Source organism: Oncorhynchus nerka, linkage group LG12 (genome assembly GCF_034236695.1).
Source record: "Oncorhynchus nerka isolate Pitt River linkage group LG12, Oner_Uvic_2.0, whole genome shotgun sequence".
NCBI lineage: Eukaryota > Metazoa > Chordata > Actinopteri > Salmoniformes > Salmonidae > Oncorhynchus > Oncorhynchus nerka.
The window spans coordinates 11,150,709-11,176,052 of record NC_088407.1 but is presented as its reverse complement, the minus strand read 5'-3'; the positions used below and the strand labels follow the sequence as shown (position 1 = coordinate 11,176,052).

The following is a 25,344-nucleotide window of genomic DNA, read 5'->3' as shown; positions in this document are numbered from 1 at the left end:
ACAAGTTCATCTGACTATAGGGAAGGTGAAAAATAGAGAGATGGTAGAGAAGATAAGTAAGCAGGAGGTTAGTGTGTGTGAGAAAGGTGTGTGTGTGTGTGTGTGTGTGTGTGTGTGTGTGTGTGTGTGTGTGTGTGTGTGTGTGTGCATTCTCTGTGCATGCTGTAAAACGCCATGTAGGTGTGATCTCTTTGATTTTACAGTATGGTATTATATTGGGGTATGTATCTATTTATCTAGGAGGAGGAGGAGGAGCGTTTGACAAACAGGACGACCTGTAAGCCTACCTGGCGACCTCTTCACTGAGATGCGAAGACGGTTCTCGAAGTCGGGGGTAAAGACCCCAAAAACCTCTGAACCCCAGGGTTAGATATGATTTATTTGACCAAATATGTGTTTTCATTCATGTTTTAAGAGTTATCCTCTGAGATCCAATGCAGGCAATCTTGTTGTATAATTGTTTTTTACACAAATACATTTAATTCCAGGAGTGCCTATCCCGATGTCTGCTGAACGACCCCAAACTTCCTCTGTAGCCTCCTCGCTTCCCACCCCAAGCCTTGCTGCAGCGTTAGCCAGGCGAAGGTTCACCCTGAGTGGGGCAGCTGACAGCCAGAACCAAGGACTGCCGGTCTACTGCAGGTGTGTTAAACTGGGTTTTGCCTGATCCATCAACACGTCACACGCAGAGTGGAGCCCTTTACAAACAAACACTAACACACTTCACTCACACACACTCTCTCTCTCCCCCCTTCCTCTCTCTCTCCCCCTTCCTCTCTCTCTCTCCCCCCTTCCTCTCTCTCTCCCCCTTCCTCTCTCTCTCCCCCCTTCCTCTCTCTCTCCCCCCTTCCTCTCTCTCTTCACCCTCCGCCATCCTCCCTTCTTTCCCTCTCTCTCTCCCCCCTTCCTCTCTCTCTCCCCCCTTCCTCTCTCTCTCCCCCCTTCCTCTCGCTCTTCACCCTCCGCCATCCTCACTTCTTTCCCTCCCTCTCCCTCTCTCTCTCCCCCCCTTCCTCTCTCTCTCCCCCTTCCTCTCTCTCTCCCCCCTTCCTCTCTCTCTCCCCCCCTTCCTCTCTCTCCCCCCTTCCTCTCTCTCTCCCCCTTCCTCTCTCTCTCCCCCTTCCTCTCTCTCTTCACCCTCCTCCATCCTCCCTTCTTTCCCTCCCTCTCTCTCTTCCTAACACTACCCCACTCCCCCCCCCAATCCCAGAATGCCATTGTCTCGTAGCTTCCTGTCTGAAGACCAGTTCCAGTGTTCCATCTGTCTGGATATCTTCATAAACCCCGCCTCCACTCCATGTGGACACTCCTTCTGCATGGCCTGCATTGGTAGGTAGTTGTACTTCAAATCAAATCAAATGTTATTTGTCACATGCACCAAATACAACTTACAGTGAAATGCTTACTTACAAGCCTTTAAACAACAATGCAGGTTTAAGAAGAGAAAAAAAAGTGTTAAGAAAGTATTTACTAAATAAACAATTAATAAAAAATAAACGAGAAAATACAAAAATAAATAATTAAAGAGCAACAATTAAATAACAGTAGCTGAGATATATAACGAGGGTATCTGAGGAAACAGAGTAAATGTTTGGGGGCACCGGTGAGTCAAGGTAATTGAGGTAATATGTACATGTAGGTAGAGGTAACGTGACTATGCACAGATAATAAACAGATAGAAGCAGTGTAAAAATGGGGGAAGGGGTCAATGCAAATAGTCTGGGCAGCCATTTTGTTTAGCTGTTCAGGAGTCTTATTGCTTGGGGGTAGAAGCTGTTAAGAATCCTTTTGGACCTAGACTTGGCGCTCCGGTACCGCTTGCTGTGCGGTAGCAGAGAGAACAGTCTATGACTAGGGTGGCTGGAGTATTTGACCATTTTTAGAGCCTTCCTCTGACACCACCTGGTATAGAGGTCCTGGATGGCAGAAAGCTTGGCCCCGGTGATGTACTGGGCCATACGCACTACCCTCTGTAGTGCCTTCGATGGTGCAGCTGTAGAACCTTTTGAGGATCTCAGGACCCATGCCAAATATTTTAAGTCTCCTGCGGAGGAATAGGTTTTGTCGTACCCTCTTCACGACTGTCTTGGTGTGTTTCGACCATGTTAGTTTGTTGGTGATGTGGACACCAAAGAACTAGAAGCTCTCAACCTGCTCCACTACAGCCCTTCGATGAGAATGGGGGCGTGCTCAGTCCTCCTTTTCCTTGAGTCCAAAATCATCTCCTTTGTCTTGATCACGTTGAGGGAGAGGTTGTTATGCTGTCTCCACACGGCCTCCTCCCTATAGGCTGTCTCATCATTGTCGGTGATCAGGCCTACCATTGTTGTGTCATCAGCAAACTTAATGATGGGGTTGGAGTCATGACTGGCCATGCAGTCATGAGTGAATAGGAAGTACAGGAGGGGACTGAGCACGCACTCCTGAGGATCCCCCGTGTTGAGGATCAGTGTGGCAGATGTGTTGTTACCTACCCTTTCCACCTGGGGGCGGCCCGTCTGGAAGTCCAGGATCCAGTTCCAGTTGTAACCCATGGCTTCTGGTTGGGGTATGTACGTACGGTCACTGCGGGGAAGACGTCATCGATGCACTTACTGATGAAGCCAGTGACTGATGTGGTGTACTCCTCAATGCCATCGGAAGAATCCGTAAAACGTATTCCAGTCTGTGTTAGCAAAACAATCCTGTAGCTTAGCATCTGCATCATCTGACCACTTCCGTATTGAGCCAGTCACGGGTATTTCCTTCTTTAGTTTTTGCTTGTTAGTAGGAATCAGGAGGATAGAGTTATGGTCAGATTAGTCAAATGAAGGGTGAGGGAGAGCTTTGTACGTGTCGCTGTGTGTGGAGTAAAGGTGGTCTAGAGTTTTATTTCCCTCTGGTTGCACATTTAACATGCTGGTAGAAATGAGGTAAAACGGATTTAAGTTTCCCTGCGTTAAAGTTCCCGGCCACTAGGAGCGCCACCTATGGATGAGCGTTTTCCTGTTTGCGTATGGCCTTATACAGCTCATTGAGTGGGGTCTTAGTGCCAGCATCGGTTTGTGGTGATAAATAGACAGCTATTAAAAATATACATGAAAACTCTCTTGGTAAATAGTGTGGTCTACAGCTTATCATGAGATATTCTACCTCAGGCGAGCAAAACCTTGAGACTTCCTCAATATTAGATTTCATGCACCAGCTGTTATTGACAAATAGACACAGACCACTACCCCTTGTCTTACCGGAGGCAGCTGTTCTGTCTTGACGATGCAGAGTAAATCCGCCAGCTGTATGTTATTCGTGCCGTCTTTCAACCATGACTCCGTGAAACATAAGAGATTACAGTTTCTAATGTCCCGTTGATAGGACAGTCTTGGTCAGAGCTCATCCAGTTCATTATACAGTGATTGCACGTTGGCTAATAGTACAGACGGTAGAGGTGGAATTCTTACAAGGCATCCCGACCTACGCCCCCTATATCTCTGTCTCTTCTTCATGTGATTGGCTAATAGTACAGAAGGTAGAGGTGGGTTACCCACAAACCCAGCCTCCTATAGCTCTGTCTCTTCTTCATGTGATTGGCTAATAGTACAGACGGTAGAGGTGGGTTACCCACAAACCCAGACGGCTGTATCTCTGTCTCTTCTTCATGTGATTGGTTAATAGTACAGAAGGTAGAGGTGGGTTACCCACAAACCCAGCCGGCTGTATCTCTGTCTCTTCTTCATGTGATTGGCTAATAGTACAGAAGGTAGAGGTGGGTTACCCACAAACCCAGCCGGCTGATTCTCTGTCTCTTCTTCATGTGATTGGTTAATAGTACAGAAGGTAGAGGTGGGTTACCCACAAACCCAGCCGGCTGTATCTCTGTCTCTTCTTCATGTGATTGGCTAATAGTACAGAAGGTAGAGGTGGGTTATCCACAAACCCAGCCGGCTCTATCTCTGTCTCTTCTTCATGTGATTGGCTAATAGTACAGAAGGTAGAGGTGGGTTACCCACAAACCCAGCCGGCTCTATCTCTGTCTCTTCTTCATGTGATTGGCTAATAGTACAGAAGATAGAGGTGGGTTATCCACAAACCCAGCCGGCTCTATCTCTGTCTCTTCTTCATGTGATTGGCTAATAGTACAGAAGGTAGAGGTGGGTTATCCACAAACCCAGCCGGCTCTATCTCTGTCTCTTCTTCATGTGATTGGCTAATAGTACAGAAGGTAGAGGTGGGTTACCCACAAACCCAGCCGGCTGTATCTCCGTCTCTTCTTCATGTGATTGGCTAATAGTACAGAAGGTAGAGGTGGGTTACCCACAAACCCAGCCGGCTGTATCTCCGTCTCTTCTTCATGCGAATGACAGGGATTTGGGCCTTGTCCGGTGTCTGAAGTAAATCCTTCGCATCCGACTCGTTAAAGAAATCTTTGTTCAGTACGAGGGGAGTGATCGCTTCTCTGATAACTAGAAGCTCTTTTTGGTCATCAGAGACGGTGGCAGAAACATTGTGTATAAAATAAGTTACAAATAACCCAACAACAACAAAAACACACACAAGGAGCCCGTAAATAGGCAACCATCTCCTGCACCGACATTATCATTAGGGGAGCAATTAGGGCTAAGTGCCTTGCTCAAGGGCACATCGACAGATTTGTCATGTAGTCGGCTCGGGGATTCGAACCAGCAACCGCTAGGCTTCCTGCCACACACACACCAGTGTGCCTTAGAGCAAGCAGAGATGTTACTGACCTGCCCAGGTACCTATGAGCCCTATGTGACCCCAGTGGGCTCAACATGTGGTATGTTGTCATGGTGGTGATATTTATGTTCAGACGGGTGAATAAACGATCTGTTCTATTCTGTCCTCTGGTCCAGGTCGGCACTGGGACGGTGCTAAGCTCTGCCAGTGTCCTCTCTGCAAAGAGACCTTTAAGAAGCGTCCGGACCTTCAGATTAACCGGACCCTCAGGGAGATCACAGAGCAGTTCAAGTCCATGTCCGGGGTGTCTCGGTTGGGCAGCGGGACGTGGAGAGGTGTCCTTGGGGCTGGAGGTGAGGTATTTTAAAAATAAATTTAAAAAAATATATATATATATTTTAGGGAATGTTCTAGTTTTAAAGACAGATTATTTTACGGTAGATACTGTAGACAGACAGACAGACAGATAGATAGATAGATAGATAGATAGATAGATAGATAGATAGATAGATAGATAGATAGATAGATAGATAGATAGATAGATAGATATTACATAGACAGTGAGTGGGGGAATAGGTTATGGAACAGCTGCCTGCAGAGACACATGGACTACAGGCACTACCATTAGACCAGCCCCCGGCATGGAGGTGTGCTGTTCTTGATAATACTGTACGTTATTGTATTGATGTACTGTATGTTTCTATTATTCTAGGAGGAGGAGGAGGAGGAGGAAGGGGAGGGGGAGAGGACAGAGACCATCAGGATTCCAGCACCATAGAGAGGGAGTGGATGGACACTAAGGTGGGAGGGAGGGAGGGAGGGAGGGAGGGAGGGAGGGAGGGATATAGAGGTATAGAGGTGGAGAGGGAGAGAGGTAGATATAGAGGTAGTTAAAACACTGTATATATATATAATATGACATTTGTAATGTCTTTATTGTTTTGAAACTTTTGTATGTGTAATGTTTACTGTTAATTTTTATTGTTTATTTCACTTTATATATTATCTACCTCACTTGCTTTGGCAATGTTAACACATGTTTCCCATGCCAATAAAGCCCTTGAATTGAATTGAATTGAATTGATATAGAGGTAGATAGGGAGAGAGAGAGAGATAGATATAGAGGTAGATAGGGAGAGAGAAAGAGAGATATATATAGAGGTAGATTGGGAGAGAGAGATAGATATAGAGGTAGATAGGGAGAGAGAAAGAGAGATAGAGGTAGATAGGGAGAGATAGATATAGAGGTAGAGAGAGATATATAGAGGTAGAGAGAGATATATAGAGGTAGATAGGGAGAGAGAGATAGATATAGAGGTAGATAGGGAGAGAGAGATAGATATAGAGGTAGATAGGGAGAGAGAAAGAGAGATAGATATAGAGGTAGATTGGGAGAGAGAGATAGATATAGAGGTAGATAGGGAGAGAGAAAGAGAGATAGATATAGAGGTAGATAGGGAGAGATAGATATAGAGGTAGAGAGAGATATATAGAGGTAGATAGGGATAGAGAGATAGATATAGAGGTAGAGAGAGAGATATAGAGGTAGATAGGGAGAGAGAGATGCTTCAAAGAGGTGAGGTTTTACCTGATCCATGTTCTGGTGTCTGTCTAATCAGAGGTAAGGTGTTATAGATGGTACCAGGTATCCCGGTCTAATCAGAGGTAAGGTGTTATAGATGGTACCAGGTATCCCGGTCTAATCAGAGGTAAGGTGTTATAGATGGTACCAGGTATCCAGGTCTAATCAGAGGTAAGGTGTTATAGATGGTACCAGGTATCCAGGTCTAATCAGAGGTAAGGTGTTATAGATGGTACCAGGTATCCAGGTGTCTGCCTAATCAGAGGTAAGGTGTTATAGATGGTACCAGGTATCCAGGTGTCTGTCTAATCAGAGGTAAGGTGTTATAGATGGTACCAGGTATCCAGGTCTAATCAGAGGTAAGGTGTTATAGATGGTACCAGGTATCCAGGTCTAATCAGAGGTAAGGTGTTATAGATGGTACCAGGTATCCAGGTGTCTGTCTAATCAGAGGTAAGGTGTTATAGATGGTACCAGGTATCCCGGTCTAATCAGAGGTAAGGTGTTATAGATGGTACCAGGTATCCAGGTGTCTGCCTCAAAGACCCAGTACAGCATCAAGTGGTGAGGGGACTGCAGGATACGTTTTGGCAAGTATTGGGTTATTTTGTGTTTGTAGCATGTATTCAAGCATTGTTTCTCCTCCTCTCGCCTCTATGTGTGTGTGTGTGTGTGTGTGTGTGTGTACCAGACCCAGCTACATATGTCCGAGGCAGAGATCCATCAGCTGATTCTACAGAGACAGAGGAAGATGGAGGAGATAATGTCATCACTGGCTCAACTACAGGTGACCTTTAGCCCCTAACCCTTAACCCTGGGGATGGACATTGACCTTTAGCCCCTAATGCTTAACCCTGGGGATGGACGTTGACCTTTAGCCCCTAATGCTTAACCCTGGGGATGGACGTTGACCTTTAGCCCCTAACCCTTAACCCTGGGGATGGACGTTGACCTTTAGCCCCTAACCCTTAACCCTGGGGATGGACGTTGACCTTTAGCCCCTAACCCTTAACCCTGGGGATGGACGTTGACCTTTAGCCCCTAACCCTTAACCCTGGGGATGGACGTTGACCTTTAGCCCCTAACCCTTAACCCTGGGGATGGACGTTGACCTTTAGCCCCTAACCCTTAACCCTGGGGATGGACGTTGACCTTTAGCCCCTAACCCTTAACCCTGGGGATGGACGTTGACCTTTAGCCCCTAACCCTTAACCCTGGGGATGGACGTTGACCTTTAGCCCCTAACCCTTAACCCTGGGGATGGACGTTGACCTTTAGCCCCTAACCCTTAACCCTGGGGATGGACGTTGACCTTTAGCCCCTAACCCTTAACCCTAGGGATGGACATTGACCTTTAGCCCCTAACCCTTAACCCTGGGGATGGACGTTGACCTTTAGCCCCTAACCCTTAACCCTGGGGATGGACATTGACCTTTAGCCCCTAATGCTTAACCCTGGGGATGAGTTACTACAGCACATACCTTAAACGATGTAACTTAACCCTGAACGTTTACCCTCAACTCTCTCTAAGGGCTCTCTTTTCGGCGTTAAGGTGGCGCTCTTTGTCAAATGCACTTTAGTTTTCCATTTTGTCACGTAAAAACAAACATTTTCCAGCCCAACATTCTAACATCAGCCCTGCGCTCAGATGGGAAGGCTGGAAATATTCGATGTAATCTACAGCTACTGTAAAACGGGGATGGGTTACTACAGCACATACCTTAAACGATGTCATCTACTGTAAAACGTTTGAATGTACGTAAAACAATAACTCCGTAGTCTACGTTGTTTTAATATTATATGCCCACGGGAAGAAATTATAGATGTCATTTATTTATTATTTATTAATACATATTTAGATATGGCCTAATGCTTTGTTTTGTTTACAATTTGATCCGGATTATTCCCTCTCTTTTCAGTGAATGTAATCTTGCTTATTGACAACGTTTGGCGTGTCCACACTCAGCCACAATGCAGTTTACAGTAGTCCTAGTCCCTATATCAGTGAGACCGCCATAATGCAGTTTACAGTAGTCCTAGCCCCTATATCAGTGAGACAGCTATAATGCAGTTTACAGTAGTCCTAGTCCCTATATCAGTGAGACCGCCATAATGCAGTTTACAGTAGTCCTAGTCCCTATATCAGTGAGACCGCCATAATGCAGTTTACAGTAGTCCTAGTCCCTATATCAGTGAGACAGCCATAATGCAGTTTACAGTAGTCCTAGTCCCTATATCAGTGAGACCGCCATAATGCAGTTTACAGTAGTCCTAGTCCCTATATCAGTGAGACAGCCATAATGCAATTTACAGTAGTCCTAGTCCCTATATCAGTGAGACAGCTATAATGCAGTTTACAGTAGTCCTAGCCCCTATATCAGTGAGATAGCCATAATGCAGTTTACAGTAGTCCTAGTCCCTATATCAGTGAGACCGCCATAATGCAGTTTACAGTAGTCCTAGTCCCTATATCAGTGAGACAGCCATAATGCAGTTTACAGTAGTCCTAGCCCCTATATCAGTGAGACAGCTATGTTTATATTTCATCACGGAAGCCATACAATTACTGAGAACAATGTAGACTGCAAACAGGTTGACCAATGCGCTAGGTTTGTTAAAAATAGAGCCCTAAAACTAACACACGCTCTCACTCCCTTCCCCAGCTTTCAGTGGAACGTGAGGCGGCAGGCGTCATGTGTGTGTTCAGTGCGCTGGTGTGCGCGGTTGAGAGGTCGCAGGCTGAGCTCATGGAGGTGATTGAGATCAGTAGGCGGTTGGCAGAGCACCAGGCGGACGATGTGATTCGTCAGCTAGAACAGGAAGTGAATGAGCTCAGGAAGAGAAGCCACGCCCTCTCCCAGCTGGCCCAATCAGACGACTACGTTCATTGTAAAAAGGTGAGAGGATGGGGGGAGGGAAACGAATACACGTGTAAAGAACAAGATGGTCGTTTTCCAGACTACATTGTAGATGTTGTATTACATCAATCAACGGTTGCACGCTATGTCATCTACTGCAGTATCATATAACACCTACTGCAGTATCATATAACACCTACTGCAGTATCATATAACTCCTACTGCAGTATCATATAATCACCTACTGCAGTATCATATAACACCTACTGCAGTATCATATAACACCTACTGCAGTATCATATAACACCTACTGCAGTATCATATAATCACCATGTCACCTACTGCAGTATCATATAACACCTACTGCAGTATCATATAATCACCATGTCACCTACTGCAGTATCATATAACACCTACTGCAGTATCATATAACACCTACTGCAGTATCATATAATCACCATGTCACCTACTGCAGTATCATATAATCACTATGTCACCTACTGCAGTATCATATAACACCTACTGCAGTATCATATAATCACTATGTCACCTACTGCAGTATCATATAACACCTACTGCAGTATCATATAATCACCATGTCACCTACTGTAGTATCATATAATCACCATGTCACCTACTGCAGTATCATATAATCACTATGTCACCTACTGCAGTATCATATAACACCTACTGCAGTATCATATAATCACCATGTCACCTACTGCAGTATCATATAATCACTATGTCATCTACTGCAGTATCATATAATCATCTACTGTAGTATCATATAATCACCACGTCACCTACTGCAGTATCATATAACACCTACTGCAGTATCATATAATCACCATGTCATCTACTGCAGTATCATATAACTCCTACTGCAGTATCATATAATCACCATGTCACCTACTGCAGTATCATATAATCACCACGTCATCTACTGTAGTATCATATAACACCTACTGTAGTATCATATAACACCTACTGCAGTATCATATAACACCTACTGCAGTATCATATAACACCTACTGCAGTATCATATAATCACCATGTCACCTACTGCAGTATCATATAATCACCACGTCATCTACTGTAGTATCATATAACACCTACTGCAGTATCATATAACACCTACTGCAGTATCATATAACACCTACTGCAGTATCATATAACACCTACTGCAGTATCATATAATCACCACGTCATCTACTGTAGTATCATATAACACCTACTGCAGTATCATATAACACCTACTGCAGTATCATATAACACCTACTGCAGTATCATATAATCACCATGTCACCTACTGCAGTATCATATAATCACCACGTCATCTACTGTAGTATCATATAACACCTACTGCAGTATCATATAATCACCACGTCATCTACTGTAGTATCATATAATCACCACGTCATCTACTGCAGTATCATATAATCACCACGTCATCTACTGCAGTATCATATAATCACCACGTCATCTACTGTAGTATCATATAACACCTACTGCAGTATCATATAATCACCACGTCAACTACTGTAGTATCATATAACACCTACTGCAGTATCATACAATCACCACGTCATCTACTGTAGTATCATATAACACCTACTGCAGTATCATATAATCACCACGTCATCTACTGTAGTATCATATAATCACCACGTCATCTACTGCAGTATCATATAATCACCACGTCATCTACTGCAGTATCATATAATCACCACGTCATCTACTGTAGTATCATATAACACCTACTGCAGTATCATATAATCACCACGTCAACTACTGTAGTATCATATAACACCTACTGCAGTATCATACAATCACCACGTCATCTACTGTAGTATCATATAACACCTACTGCAGTATCATATAATCACCACGTCATCTACTGTAGTATCATATAATCACCACGTCACCTACTGCAGTATCATATAACACCTACTGCAGTATCATATAATCACCACGTCATCTACTGTAGTATCATATAACACCTACTGCAGTATCATATAATCACCATGTCACCTACTGCAGTATCATATAATCACCTACTGCAGTATCATATAATCACCATGTCACCTACTGCAGTATCATATAATCACTATGTCACCTACTGCAGTATCATATAACACCTACTGCAGTATCATATAATCACTATGTCACCTACTGCAGTATCATATAACACCTACTGCAGTATCATATAATCACCATGTCACCTACTGTAGTATCATATAATCACCATGTCACCTACTGCAGTATCATATAATCACTATGTCACCTACTGCAGTATCATATAACACCTACTGCAGTATCATATAATCACCATGTCACCTACTGCAGTATCATATAATCACTATGTCATCTACTGCAGTATCATATAATCATCTACTGTAGTATCATATAATCACCACGTCACCTACTGCAGTATCATATAATCACTATGTCACCTACTGCAGTATCATATAACACCTACTGCAGTATCATATAATCACCATGTCACCTACTGCAGTATCATATAATCACCACGTCACCTACTGCAGTATCATATAATCACCACGTCATCTACTGCAGTATCATATAATCACCACGTCACCTACTGCAGTATCATATAATCACCACGTCATCTACTGCAGTATCATATGATGTGGTTTGATTATATGTTTAACACCTGGCATGAATCTGCAATGTAGTCAGCCTGGAACAGCTATTTCCACTCAATGAAAAACTTACACTCTTTGCTCCGCCCCCACCCTCAGAGCTACCCTGAACTCTGCACCCCTCCACCAATCAGAGACTGGTCTGGGGTATCGGTGAACTCTGACCTGGGAACGGGGCCCATCTATACATCGCTGTCTGTCCTGGTCCAACGTTTCCAGGAAGAAATCAGCAGGATGGTTCATTTTGGTGAGTACTGCTCCTCTCTCATCTCATCTCTCTCATTTCTCTCATCTCTCTCCTCTCTCATATCTCTCCTCTCTCATCTCATCTCTCTCCTCTCTCATATCTCTCCTCTCATCTCTCATCTCATCTCTCTCTCTCTCTCTCTCTCTCTCATCTCATCTCTCTCTCTCATCTCATCTCTCTCATTTCTCTCATCTCTCTCCCTCTCTCTCTCATCTCATATCTCTCTCTCCCTCTTTCATCTCTCCCTCTTTCTCTCCTCCCTCATATCTCTCTCTTTCTCTCCTCTCTCTCCCTCTTTCTCTCCTCCCTCATATCTCCCTCTTTCTCTCCTCTCTCATATCTCTCTCTCCCTCTTTCTCTCCTCCCTCATATCTCTCTCTTTCTCTCATATCTCTCTCCCTCTTTCTCTCCTCTCTCATATCTCTCCTCCTCTTATCTCTTCTTTCTTTCTCTCCTCTCTTTCTCTCCTCGTGTCTTTGGCATCATTAAAGTGAAGACTGTGATTTTATCAAATCAATTCTCTGTAATTATTATTAAGTAATTAAACCATGTAACATGTAACCATGTTAAAATCATGTAAATATAATTAACCAGGAAGTCGGGGCACCAAGAAAAGTCTTCAGAATACAAAGTTATAATTTTCCTAATATAACTTTTCAGATATTTTAATATCTGACCAATTAGTCTTCTAATTAATGAACAATTCTTTACCTCGCGGTAGTCTCATTCCAAACGTCGAAAGATGTTGGTTATCTGCACGAACCCGAGTCTTTGCCATGAATCATCCATACATCAGTTGTCTTAATCATTTATTTACGAACTAACTAAATAATCACAGAAATGTAATAAACAAACAACAATATATATGGTTACAAGGAAATGATAAAGGAAGTAGGTGTGGACTGAGAAGGCCGGGAAAGACAAGAGTCACTACACAGTTGATAATTATATTGATTGAAATGCTAATCCTTTGCACATGAACACTCACTCATTCGGGAACAATTGCAATCAATATATATATTTACGCTCAGTGTGTCGTCATGATCTCTGTTGGAATCGTCTTTCTGTTGGAAAGTTCATCTGAACTTCTCTTTGTGTCCCTGGAGACTTTCGTGGTTAGAATGGATACTTCAGAGTCCCATTCAGAAATGTTCTTATAGAATAGATGTTTCGGCGGTTGTCGGTCTTCGCATTCAGTCGACATAAATTCCTGCTGCAGACCAGTAATTAGTATTGAAGATTCGCTCTTATTCTGTCGGTATCGAAAGTCTCACAGTTGAACCATTTCCACCAGTGTAGCCAATGGTTAGGAATTCAACTCTTCTCTCTTTCTTCTCTCTTTTTCTCCTCTCCTCTCCTCTTTCTCTCCTTTCTTCTCTCTTTCTCTCCTCTCCTTCTCTTTCTATTCTCTCCTTCTCTTTCTATTCTCTTTCTCTCCTCTCCTTTTTTTCTCCTCTCCTCTTCTTCTCTTTCTCTCCTCTCTTTCTCTCCTCTCCTTCTCTTTCTCTCCTCTCTTTCTCTTTCTCTCCTCTCCTTCTCTTTCTCTCCTCTCTTTCTCTTTCTCTCCTCTCCTTCTCTTTCTCTCCTCTCTTTTTCCTCTCTTTTTCTCTTCCTTCTCTCCTCTCCTTCTCTTTCTCTCCTCTCCTTCTCTTTCTCTCCTCTCCTTCTCTTTCTCTCCTCACCTTCTCTTTCTCTCCTCTCCTTCTCTTTCTCTCCTCTCCTTCTCTTTCTCTCCTCTCCTTCTCTTTCTCTCCTCACCTTCTCTTTCTCTCCTCTCCTTCTCTTTCTCTCCTCTCCTTCTCTTTCTCTCCTCTCCTTCTCTTTCTCTCCTCTCCTTCTCTTTCTCTCCTCTCCTTCTCTTTCTCTCATCTCTTTCTCTCCTCTCCTTCTCTTTCTCTCCTCTCCTTCTCTTTCTCTCCTCTCTTTTTCCTCTCTTTTTCTCCTCCTTCTATCCTCTCTTTCTCTCCTCTCCTTCTCTTTCTCTCCTTCTCTTTCTCTCCTCTCCTTCTCTTTCTCTCCACTCCTTCTCTTTATCTCCTCTCTTTCTCTCCTCTCCTTCTCTTTCTCTCCTCTCCTTCTCTTTCTCTCCTCTCCTTCTCTTTATCTCCTCTCTTTTTCCTCTCTTTTTCTCCTCCTTCTATCCTCTCTTTCTCTCCTCTCCTTCTCTTTCTCTCCTTCTCTTTCTCTCCTCTCCTTCTCTTTCTCTCCTCTCCTTCTCTTTATCTCCTCTCTTTCTCTCCTCTCCTTCTCTTTCTCTCATCTCTTTCTCTCATCTCTTTCTCTCCTCTCCTTCTCTTTCTCTCCTCTCCTTCTCTTTCTCTCCTCTCCTTCTCTTTCTCTCCTCTCCTTCTCTTTCTCTCCTCTCTTTCTCTCCTCTCTTTTTCCTCACTTTTTCTCCTCCTTCTATCCTCTCTTTCTCTTTCTCTCCTCTCCTCTTTCTCTCCTCTTTCTTTCTCTCCTCGAATTTCAAATTAGGGAGGTGTTAAACAATGGAGGTATTTAAGTACTTTACCTGCAGAGAAGCAGAGAACCATTCACACAGACCTGATACCTGTAGAGAACCTTTCACACAGACCTGATACCTGTAGAGAACCATTCACACAGACCTGATACCTGTAGAGAACCTTTCACACAGACCTGATACCTGCAGAGAACCATTCACACAGACCTGATACATGTAGAGAACCATTCACACAGACCTGATACCTGTAGAGGACCATTCACACAGACCTGATACCTGTAGAGAACCATTCACACAGACCTGATACCTGTAGAGAACCATTCACACTGACCTGATACCTGTAGAGAACCATTCACACTGACCTGATACCTGTAGAGAAGCAGATAACCATTCACACAGACCTGATACCTGTAGAGAAGTAGAGAACCATTCACACAGACCTGATACCTGTAGAGAACCATTCACACTGACCTGATACCTGTAGAGAACCATTCACACAGACTGATACCTGTAGAGAACCATTCACACAGACTGATACCTGTAGAGAACCATTCACACTGACCTGATACCTGTAGAGAACCATTCACACAGACCTGATACCTGTACAGAACCATTCACACAGACCTGATACCTGTACAGAACCATTCACACAGACTGATACCTGTACAGAACCATTCACGCAGACCTGATACCTGTAGAGAACCATTCACACAGACTGATACCTGTAGAGAACCATTCACACTGACCTGATACCTGTAGAGGACCATTCACACAGACCTGATACCTGTAGAGAACCATTCACACAGACTGATACCTGTAGAGAAGCAGAGAACCATTCACACTGACCTGATACCTGTAGAGAAGCAGAGAACCATTCACACTGACCTGATACCTGTAGAGAAGCAGAGAACCATTCACACTGACCTGATACCTGTAGAGAAGCAGAGAACCATTCACACTGACCTGATACCTGTAGAGAAGCAGAGAACCATTCACACTGACCTGATACCTGTAGAGAACCATTCACACTGACCTGATACCTGTAGAGAACCATTCACACAGACCTGATACCTGTAGAGAACCATTCACACAGACCTGATACCTGTAGAGAACCATTCACACAGACCTGATACCTGTAGAGAACCATTCACACAGACTGATACCTGTAGAGAACCATTCACACAGACTGATACCTGTAGAGAAGCAGAGAACCATTCACACAGACCTGATACCTGTAGAGAACCATTCACGCAGACCTGATACCTGTAGAGAAGCAGAGAACCAGTCACACTGACCTGATACCTGTAGAGAAGCAGAGAACCATTCACACTGACCTGATACCTGTAGAGAAGCAGAGAACCATTCACACTGACCTGATACCTGTAGAGAAGCAGAGAACCATTCACGCAGACCTGATACCTGTAGAGAACCATTCACACAGACCTGATACCTGTAGAGAACCATTCACACAGACCTGATACCTGTAGAGAACCATTCACACAGACCTGATACCTGTAGAGAACCATTCACACAGACCTGATACCTGTAGAGAACCATTCACACAGACTGATACCTGTAGAGAACCATTCACACAGACTGATACCTGTAGAGAAGCAGAGAACCATTCACACAGACCTGATACCTGTAGAGAACCATTCACGCAGACCTGATACCTGTAGAGAAGCAGAGAACCAGTCACACTGACCTGATACCTGTAGAGAAGCAGAGAACCATTCACACTGACCTGATACCTGTAGAGAAGCAGAGAACCATTCACACTGACCTGATACCTGTAGAGAAGCAGAGAACCATTCACGCAGACCTGATACCTGTAGAGAAGCAGAGAACCATTCACACTGACCTGATACCTGTAGAGAACCATTCACACTGACCTGATACCTGTAGAGAACCATTCACACAGACCTGATACCTGTAGAGAACCATTCACACAGACCTGATACCTGTAGAGAACCATTCACACAGACCTGATACCTGTAGAGAACCATTCACACAGACCTGATACCTGTAGAGAACCATTCACACAGACCTGATACCTGTAGAGAACCATTCACACAGACCTGATACCTGTAGAGAACCATTCACACAGACCTGATACCTGTAGAGAACCATTCACACAGACCTGATACCTGTAGAGAACCATTCACACAGACCTGATACCTGTAGAGAACCATTCACACAGACCTGATACCTGTAGAGAACCATTCACACAGACCTGATACCTGTAGAGAACCATTCACACAGACCTGATACCTGTAGAGAACCATTCACACAGACCTGATACCTGTAGAGAACCATTCACACAGACCTGATACCTGTAGAGAACCATTCACACAGACCTGATACCTGTAGAGAACCATTCACACAGACCTGATACCTGTAGAGAACCATTCACACAGACCTGATACCTGTAGAGAACCATTCACACAGACCTGATACCTGTAGAGAACCATTCACACAGACCTGATACCTGTAGAGAACCATTCACACAGACCTGATACCTGTACAGAACCATTCACACAGACCTGATACCTGTAGAGAACCATTCACACAGACCTGATACCTGTAGAGAACCATTCACACAGACCTGATACCTGTAGAGAACCATTCACACAGACCTGATACCTGTAGAGAACCATTCACACAGACCTGATACCTGTAGAGAACCATTCACACAGACCTGATACCTGTAGAGAACCATTCACACAGACCTGATACCTGTAGAGAACCATTCACACAGACCTGATACCTGTAGAGAACCATTCACACAGACCTGATACCTGTAGAGAACCATTCACACAGACCTGATACCTGTAGAGAACCATTCACACAGACCTGATACCTGTAGAGAACCATTCACACAGACCTGATACCTGTAGAGAACCATTCACACAGACCTGATACCTGTAGAGATATTACTCACCTGTTTGAGCTGTTTACCTTTGTTATCTTTACAGGCGTACAAGTTCCAGTAGAATCCTCTCCAATACCACAGCCCAGTGAGTATCTATACATCAGATCCTATTTGTCACATGCACCGAATACAACAGGTGTAGATAGACCTTACCGTGAAATGCTTACTTGCAAGCCCTTAACCAACAATGCAGTTTTAAGAAAATACCTTCTTTTTTTTTTAAGTATGAGATAAGAATAACAAATCATCAAAGAGCAGCAGTAAATAACAATTACATAGATTATAAGTATATGAGATAAAGATTACAATTGAATAATGTAATTTATAATATTGCTGTTTTTTTTATATTTGGTTTCTTCTGTTCCTTTATTGAAGAGGTGATGCGGGTACAGGAGTATGCAGGTATGTAGAGATACAGAGGTCATCACTGTGTTATACTTTATTGAAGAGGGGATGCGGGTACAGGAGTATGCAGGTATGTAGAGATACAGAGGTCATCACTGTGTTATACTTTATTGAAGAGGTGATGTGGGTACAGGAGTATGCAGGTATGTAGAGATACAGAGGTCATCACTGTGTTATACTTTAAAAAGTTACTCACCAATGAATTTCCATTTATGAATTTCTACCCCTCCACCTCTTCTCCTCTCTCCACCCCTCTCTCAATACCTCCACCTCTTCTCCTCTCTCCACCCCTCTCTCAATACCTCCACCTCTTCTCCTCTCTGTCCTCCCTCTCTCCACCCCTCCACCTCTTCTCCTCTCTCCACCCCTCTCTCAATACCTCCACCTCTTCTCCTCTCTGTCCTCCCTCTCTCCACCCCTCCACCGCTTTTCCTCTCTTTCCTCCATTTCTATTCCCCACTTCCCCTTCCTCCTTTAGTGGACGTGACTATGGACTCAAGCACCGCCCACCCCAGGCTCATCCTATCAGGAGACGGGAAAATGGTTAGTTATATGGGGGTACTCCTACACATTGATCAAACTGCCCTAACGATCAAGGTGTGGGATTAACCTCGTGATAATTATAGTGACCCCCTCAAATAATGTGAAAAGCACTGACCTGCTCTCTGTCTATAGGTCAAATGTGGGGACCGTCACCAGCCGGTACCTCATAACTCTGAGAGGTTTGACCGTGTCGTGTGTGTTCTGGGTCGAGAAGGGTTCTCCTCAGGTCAACACTATTGGGAGGTAGGGTTAAACATTTTCTTAAACACTGTGTTGATCCTGGATCCTCATTTAGCTGTGTTGATCCTGGGTCCTCATTTAGCTGTGTTGATCCTGGATCCTCATCCTGGATCCTCATTTAGCTGTGTTGATCCTGGATCCTCATCCTGGATCCTCATTTAGCTGTTGATCCTGGATCATCATTTAGCTGTTGATCCTGGATCCTCATTTAGTTGTGTTGATCCTGGATCCTCATCCTGGATCCTCATTTAGTTGTGTTGATCCTGGATCCTCATCCTGGATCCTCATTTAGTTGTGTTGATCCTGGATCCTCATCCTGGATCCTCATTTAGCTGTGTTGATCCTGGATCCTCATCCTGGATCCTCATTTAGCTGTGTTGATCCTGGATCCTCATTTAGCTGTTGATCCTGGATCCTCATTTAGCTGTTGATCCTGGATCCTCATTTAGTTGTGTTGATCCTGGATCCTCATCCTGGATCCTCATTTAGCTGTGTTGATCCTGGATCCTCATCCTGGATCCTCATTTAGCTGTGTTGATCCTGGATCCTCATTTAGCTGTTGATCCTGGACCCTCATTTAGCTGTTGATCCTGGATCCTCATTTAGCTGTTGATCCTGGATCCTCATTAGCCGTGTTGATCCTGGATCCTCATTTAGCTGTTGATCCTGGACCCTCATTCAGCTGTGGATCCTGGACCCTCATTTAGCTGTGGATCCTGGACCCTCATTTAGCTGTGGATCCTGGACCCTCATTTAGCTGTTGATCCTGGACCCTCATTTAGCTGTTGATCCTGGACCCTCATTCAGCTGTGGATCCTGGACCCTCATTTAGCTGTGTTGATCCTGGATCCTCATTTAGCTGTTGATCCTGGATCCTCATTTAGCTGTGTTGATCCTGGATCCTCATTTAGCTGTGTTGATCCTGGATCCTCATTTAGCTGTTGATCCTGGACCCTCATTTAGCTGTTGATCCTGGACCCTCATTCAGCTGTTGATCCTGGACCCTCATTTAGCTGTTGATCCTGGACCCTCATTTAGCTGTTGATCCTGGACCCTCATTTAGCTGTTGATCCTGGACCCTCATTCAGCTGTGGATCCTGGACCCTCATTTAGCTGTGTTGATCCTGGATCCTCATTTAGCTGTTGATCCTGGACCCTCATTCAGCTGTGGATCCTGGACCCTCATTTAGCTGTGTTGATCCTGGATCCTCATTTAGCTGTTGATCCTGGATCCTCATTTAGCTGTGTTGATCCTGGATCCTCATTTAGCTGTGTTGATCCTGGATCCTCATTTAGCTGTTGATCCTGGATCCTCATTTAGCTGTGTTGATCCTGGATCCTCATTTAGCTGTTGATCCTGGATCCTCATTTAGCTGTGTTGATCCTGGATCCTCATTTAGCCGTGTTGATCCTGGATCCTCATTTAGCTGTTGATCCTGGATCCTCATTTAGCTGTGTTGATCCTGGATCCTCATTTAGCTGTTGATCCTGGTTCATCATTTAGCTGTGTTGATCCTGGATCTTAAATCTTTCTATTTGACCTTTTAAGTTTGTCCATTTATGTCTATTTCTTGTTCTATTTTAGGATAGAATAGAATAGGGTAGGATTATATTTGTAAAGCTTTTATAAATAATTATCTTAAATGTCAATTGGCCGATTCTGGAGAGTTTCATTATAATTGGTTTAATCAAGGTAATTTGCTTATAAATCACCTTCTGTTAAGCCAATTCAATTCACAACAGTTTTGTCTGAGAGCCCTGCTTGCCAGCTCGCATTGAATCTGTCTCGGAAGACTCTGGGGTATTGAGTTACATAGAAACAGCCATTGGCCCTACACTTTCATTCTATGGTCAGACTGTCAATTTGTGACGGAAGGACACGTCACAGTCTCACAAGCAGTACGAGTTCAGGAAGCCAGGCTAGAGCCCTGTCCTGTACGAGTTCAGGAAGCCGGGCTAGAGCCCTGTCCTGTACGAGTTCAGGAAGCCGGGCTAGAGCCCTGTCCTGTACGAGTTCAGGAAGCCAGGCTAGAGCCCTGTCCTGTACGAGTTCAGGAAGCCAGGCTAGAGCCCTGTCCTGTACGAGTTCAGGAAGCCGGGCTAGAGCCCTGTCCTGTACGAGTTCAGGAAGCCAGGCTAGAGCCCTGTCCTGTACGAGTTCAGGAAGCTAGGCTAGAGCTCTGTCTGTACGAGTTCAGGAAGCCAGGCTAGAGCCCTGTCCTGTACGAGTTCAGGAAGCCAGGCTAGAGCCCTGTCCTGTACGAGTTCAGGAAGCCAGGCTAGAGCCCTGTCCTGTACGAGTTCAGGAAGCCAGGCTAGAGCCCTGTCCTGTACGAGTTCAGGAAGCCAGGCTAGAGCCCTGTCCTGTACGAGTTCAGGAAGCCAGGCTAGAGCCCTGTCCTGTACGAGTTCAGGAAGCCAGGCTAGAGCCCTGTCCTGTACGAGTTCAGGAAGCCAGGCTAGAGCCCTGTCCTGTACGAGTTCAGGAAGCCAGGCTAGAGCCCTGTCCTGTAAGAGTTCAGGAAGCCAGGCTAGAGCCCTATCCTGTACGAGTTCAGGAAGCCAGGCTAGAGCCCTGTCCTGTACGAGTTCAGGAAGCCAGGCTAGAGCCCTGTCCTGTACGAGTTCAGGATGCCAGGCTAGAGCCCTGTCCTGTACGAGTTCAGGAAGCCAGGCTAGAGCCCTGTCCTGTATGTGTTCAGGAAGCCAGGCTAGAGCCCTGTCCTGTACGAGTTCAGGAAGCCAGGCTAGAGCCCTGTCCTGTACGAGTTCAGGAAGCCAGGCTAGAGCCCTGTCCTGTACGAGTTCAGGAAGCCAGGCTAGAGCCCTGTCCTGTACGAGTTCAGGAAGCCAGGCTATAGCCCTGTCCTGTACGAGTTCAGGAAGCCAGGCTAGAGCCCTGTCCTGTACGAGTTCAGGAAGCCAGGCTAGAGCCCTGTCCTGTACGAGTTCAGGAAGCCAGGCTAGAGCCCTGTCCTGTACGAGTTCAGGAAGCCAGGCTATAGCCCTGTCCTGTACGAGTTCAGGAAGCCAGGCTAGAGCCCTGTCCTGTACGAGTTCAGGAAGCCAGGCTAGAGCCCTGTCCTGTACGAGTTCAGGAAGCCAGGCTATAGCCCTGTCCTGTACGAGTTCAGGAAGCCAGGCTAGAGCCCTGTCCTGTACGAGTTCAGGAAGCCAGGCTATAGCCCTGTCTGATGATCAGAAGGGTGAGGGCAGAAGTTTTAATCAAGAGAGAGAGCTTTAGAAAATAGATCCATTTTCTCTAGCACTAAACATACAAGTATGTGTTTTACAGTTATAAGGAAGGTAAAATCTTATGGTTAGTCATTTTATAATTTGATTGTTACTATATTTAGAAAGCATATAAATTCTTTCAAGCCCTGTTCATCCACTTTTGTTGAATAGGAACCACATCGTATATAATATTCCATATTTTCATCAGATTTGTACTATGAACTTGAGCTTGTATCCTCAAAAGTGAGCACACCTTTTCACAGGTGGAGGTGGGCGGGAAGACTGACTGGGATCTGGGCGTGGCCAGCCGCTCCATCAACAGGAAGGGGAAGATAACGGTATCCCCTAGCAACGGCTACTGGTTCCTCAGCCTCAGAGATAAACACAACTATGTGTTCCGGACAGATCCCTCCACTGAGCTGCTTCTCAACCTCAGACCACAGAAGATCGGGGTGTATGTGGATTATGAGAAAGGACAGGTAGGATGTCACACATTCGTGCTCGTCAGTATTATTTTTTTTTGTGTGCAACAATTCCAGGGTTTTACAGAAATCCCAATTGAAGACTCCCGGAATCAAGAGGGAATGAGGAGGAAATCCAGAATACACACACACACACACGCACGCACGCATACACACACACACACACGCACGCACGCACAATATAACGTGGACTAACTTCCCCTTCCTCTCCCCTGTTCAGGTATCGTTCTACAACGTGGTACTAACTTCCCCTTCCTCTCCCCTGTTCAGGTATCGTTCTACAACGTGGTACTAACTTCCCCTTCCTCTCCCCTGTTCAGGTATCGTTCTACAACGTGGTACTAACTTCCCCTTCCTCTCCCCTGTTCAGGTATCGTTCGACAACGTGGTACTAACTTCCCCTTCCTCTCCCCTGTTCAGGTATCGTTCTACAACGTGGTACTAACTTCCCCTTCCTCTCCCCTGTTCAGGTATCGTTCTACAACGTGGTACTAACTTCCCCTTCCTCTCCCCTGTTCAGGTATCGTTCTACAACGTGGACTAACAATTCAATTCAATTCAAGGGCTGTATTAACATGGGAAACATGTGTTAACATTGCCAAAGCAAGTGAGGTAGACAACATACAAAGTGAATATATAAAGTGAAAAACAACCAAAATTAACAGTAAACATTACACATACAGAAGTTTCAAAACAGTAAAGACATTACAAATGTCATATTATATATATATATATATACAATGTACAAATAGTTCAAGGACACAAGATAAAATGAATAAGCATAAATATGGGTTGTATTTACAATGAATAACTCCCCCATTCTTCTCCCCTGTTCAGGTATCGTTCTACAACGTGGTACTAACTTCCCCTTCCTCTCCCCTGTTCAGGTATCGTTCTACAACGTGGTACTAACTTCCCCTTCCTCTCCCCTGTTCAGGTATCGTTCTACAACGTGGTACTAACTTCCCCTTCCTCTCCCCTGTTCAGGTATCGTTCTACAACGTGGTACTAACTTCCCCTTCCTCTCCCCTGTTCAGGTATCGTTCTACAACGTGGTACTAACTTCCCCTTCCTCTCCCCTGTTCAGGTATCGTTCTACAACGTGGTACTAACTTCCCCTTCCTCTCCCCTGTTCAGGTATCGTTCTACAACGTGGACGCTAAGCTCCACATCTACACCTTCCTGGCCTCCTTCTGTGAGTCCGTGTTCCCGTTCTTCAGTCCCTGCACCAACAAGTCAGGCAAGAACGACGGAGCCCTCGTCATCACACCAGTACTGCTCATGGACACCCATCCACTACAACCCAATGATTGTGACGAAGTGAACACCTGAGGCCCCTGACTCTAACCCACTAATATAGAAAAAAATGTGCTCTGGGCTACAGATTGGGGGAACAAACAAATGGTTTTTGACTATATTTTTGTTGTTGTTGTTGTTGTTGTTGTTGCTGTTGTTGTTGTTGTTGTTACTGCTGCTGTTGTTGTTGTTGCTGTTGTTACTGCTGCTGTTGTTGTTGTAGTTGTTGTTGTTGTTGTTGTTGTTGCTGTTGTTACTGCTGCTGTTGTTGTTGTAGTTGTTGTTGTTGTTGTTGTTGTTGCTGCTGTAGTTGTTACTTCTGTAGTTGTTGTTGTTGTTGTTGTTGTTGTTGTTGTTGTTGTTACTGCTGCTGTTGTAGTTGTTGTTGTTGTTGTTACTGCTGCTGCTGTTGTTGTTGTAGTTGTTGTAGTTGTTGTTGTTGTTGTAGTTGTTGTTGTTACTGCTGTAGTTGTTGTTGTTGTTGTTGTTGTTGGTGGTGGTGGTGTTGCTGTTGTTGTTGTTGTTGTTGCCTGATTTAGATATGTTTCTGTTTGTAATTTTCCGACATTAGATACATGCAGCTTATCTTCTGTTGTTTTGTTTCCCCGTAGAAGACTAAATCAATCGTTTGCTCACCAGAATAATATCATAAATCGATAGAATGAATGATTTAAGATTTCAGTTTGTCTCGGGATTCATATTTTATGTGGTTGAAATACTATCCCCTTTTTATGGCGCTCATTAAGCATCTCTATAGAATGTATCTAACTAAACTCTCAAGATGCGGAAATAAATCAATCTTATTTCTCCACTCCTGTTCCCGAGTCAACATTTAGCCTACATTTGGTGTATCATCTTACTGCAAGAAATGCTTAATTCTGCAACAGTTTTTATTAAGGCTATGTGAGAGGTTATGGACCTACAGTCAATGTCTAGATTTCAGTTTCCCATTTAACTCATCTGAACAGTAGGCTACATTTCCCTTGACGTGCAAACAGGCCTATTTGAAGTCCCCTTTTTGTGACTGTTGAATTTGTTCCTCACAATCATGACACATAACACTGCTATCATTCTGTTTTACCACTTCAATAAATCTTTACCAAACATTACTTTTCTGGGCCTCCCTTCTCTTTATTTTCATTCTCATTATTCTCATTTCACAGCTTTTTCTCTTATTGAATCAAACTTATTGATTGACATTTTGGGCAAAAAGGAAAAACTCAGCTACATCATTCATTGAATCAGATGACTCGGATTGTGGGAGCTTTTTTTGTTAGGCTTCAGTGCAGCTTTTGACATTATCGATCATAGTCCTGCTGCTGGAAAAACGTATGTGTTATGGCTTTACACCTCCTGCTATAATGTGGATAAAGACTTATTCATCTAACAGAACCCAGAGGGTGTTCTTTAATGGAAGCCTCTCAAACGTAATCCAGGTAGAATCAGGAATTCCCCAGGGCAGCTGTCTAGGCCCCTTACTTTTTTCAATCTTTACTAACGACATGCCACTGGCTTTGAGTAAAGCTAGTCTGTCTATGTATGTGGATGACTAAACACAATACACGTCAGCTACTACAGCGAGTACACACTTAACAAAGAGTTGCAGTTAGTTTAAAAATGGGTGGCAAGGAATAAGTTAGTTCTAAATATTTCTAAAAATAAAAGGATTTTATTTGGGACAAATCATTCACTAAACCTCAACTAAATCTTGTAATAAATAATGTAGA

The 25,344-nt window shown here is 44.3% G+C and overlaps 1 protein-coding gene across 1 annotated transcript in view; it reads left to right on the top strand.

Moving 5' to 3' along the window:
* LOC115123491 (E3 ubiquitin-protein ligase TRIM21-like) overlaps positions 1 to 24,726 on the top strand; it is a 29,650-nt gene extending 4,924 nt beyond the window's left edge. Inside the window, exons 2-15 of the mRNA XM_065025224.1 lie at positions 241 to 365; positions 489 to 642; positions 1,211 to 1,329; positions 4,851 to 5,027; positions 5,387 to 5,475; positions 6,948 to 7,043; positions 8,920 to 9,153; positions 11,877 to 12,024; positions 17,461 to 17,502; positions 17,793 to 17,819; positions 18,301 to 18,365; positions 18,498 to 18,608; positions 22,103 to 22,318; positions 23,459 to 24,726. Coding sequence (XP_064881296.1) covers positions 308 to 365; positions 489 to 642; positions 1,211 to 1,329; positions 4,851 to 5,027; positions 5,387 to 5,475; positions 6,948 to 7,043; positions 8,920 to 9,153; positions 11,877 to 12,024; positions 17,461 to 17,502; positions 17,793 to 17,819; positions 18,301 to 18,365; positions 18,498 to 18,608; positions 22,103 to 22,318; positions 23,459 to 23,653 — 1,731 coding nt within the window. The 5' untranslated portion in view covers positions 241 to 307 and the 3' untranslated portion in view covers positions 23,654 to 24,726. The remainder of the gene's footprint in view (positions 1 to 240; positions 366 to 488; positions 643 to 1,210; positions 1,330 to 4,850; positions 5,028 to 5,386; positions 5,476 to 6,947; positions 7,044 to 8,919; positions 9,154 to 11,876; positions 12,025 to 17,460; positions 17,503 to 17,792; positions 17,820 to 18,300; positions 18,366 to 18,497; positions 18,609 to 22,102; positions 22,319 to 23,458) is intronic.
* Positions 24,727 to 25,344: the final 618 nt, after the last annotated feature.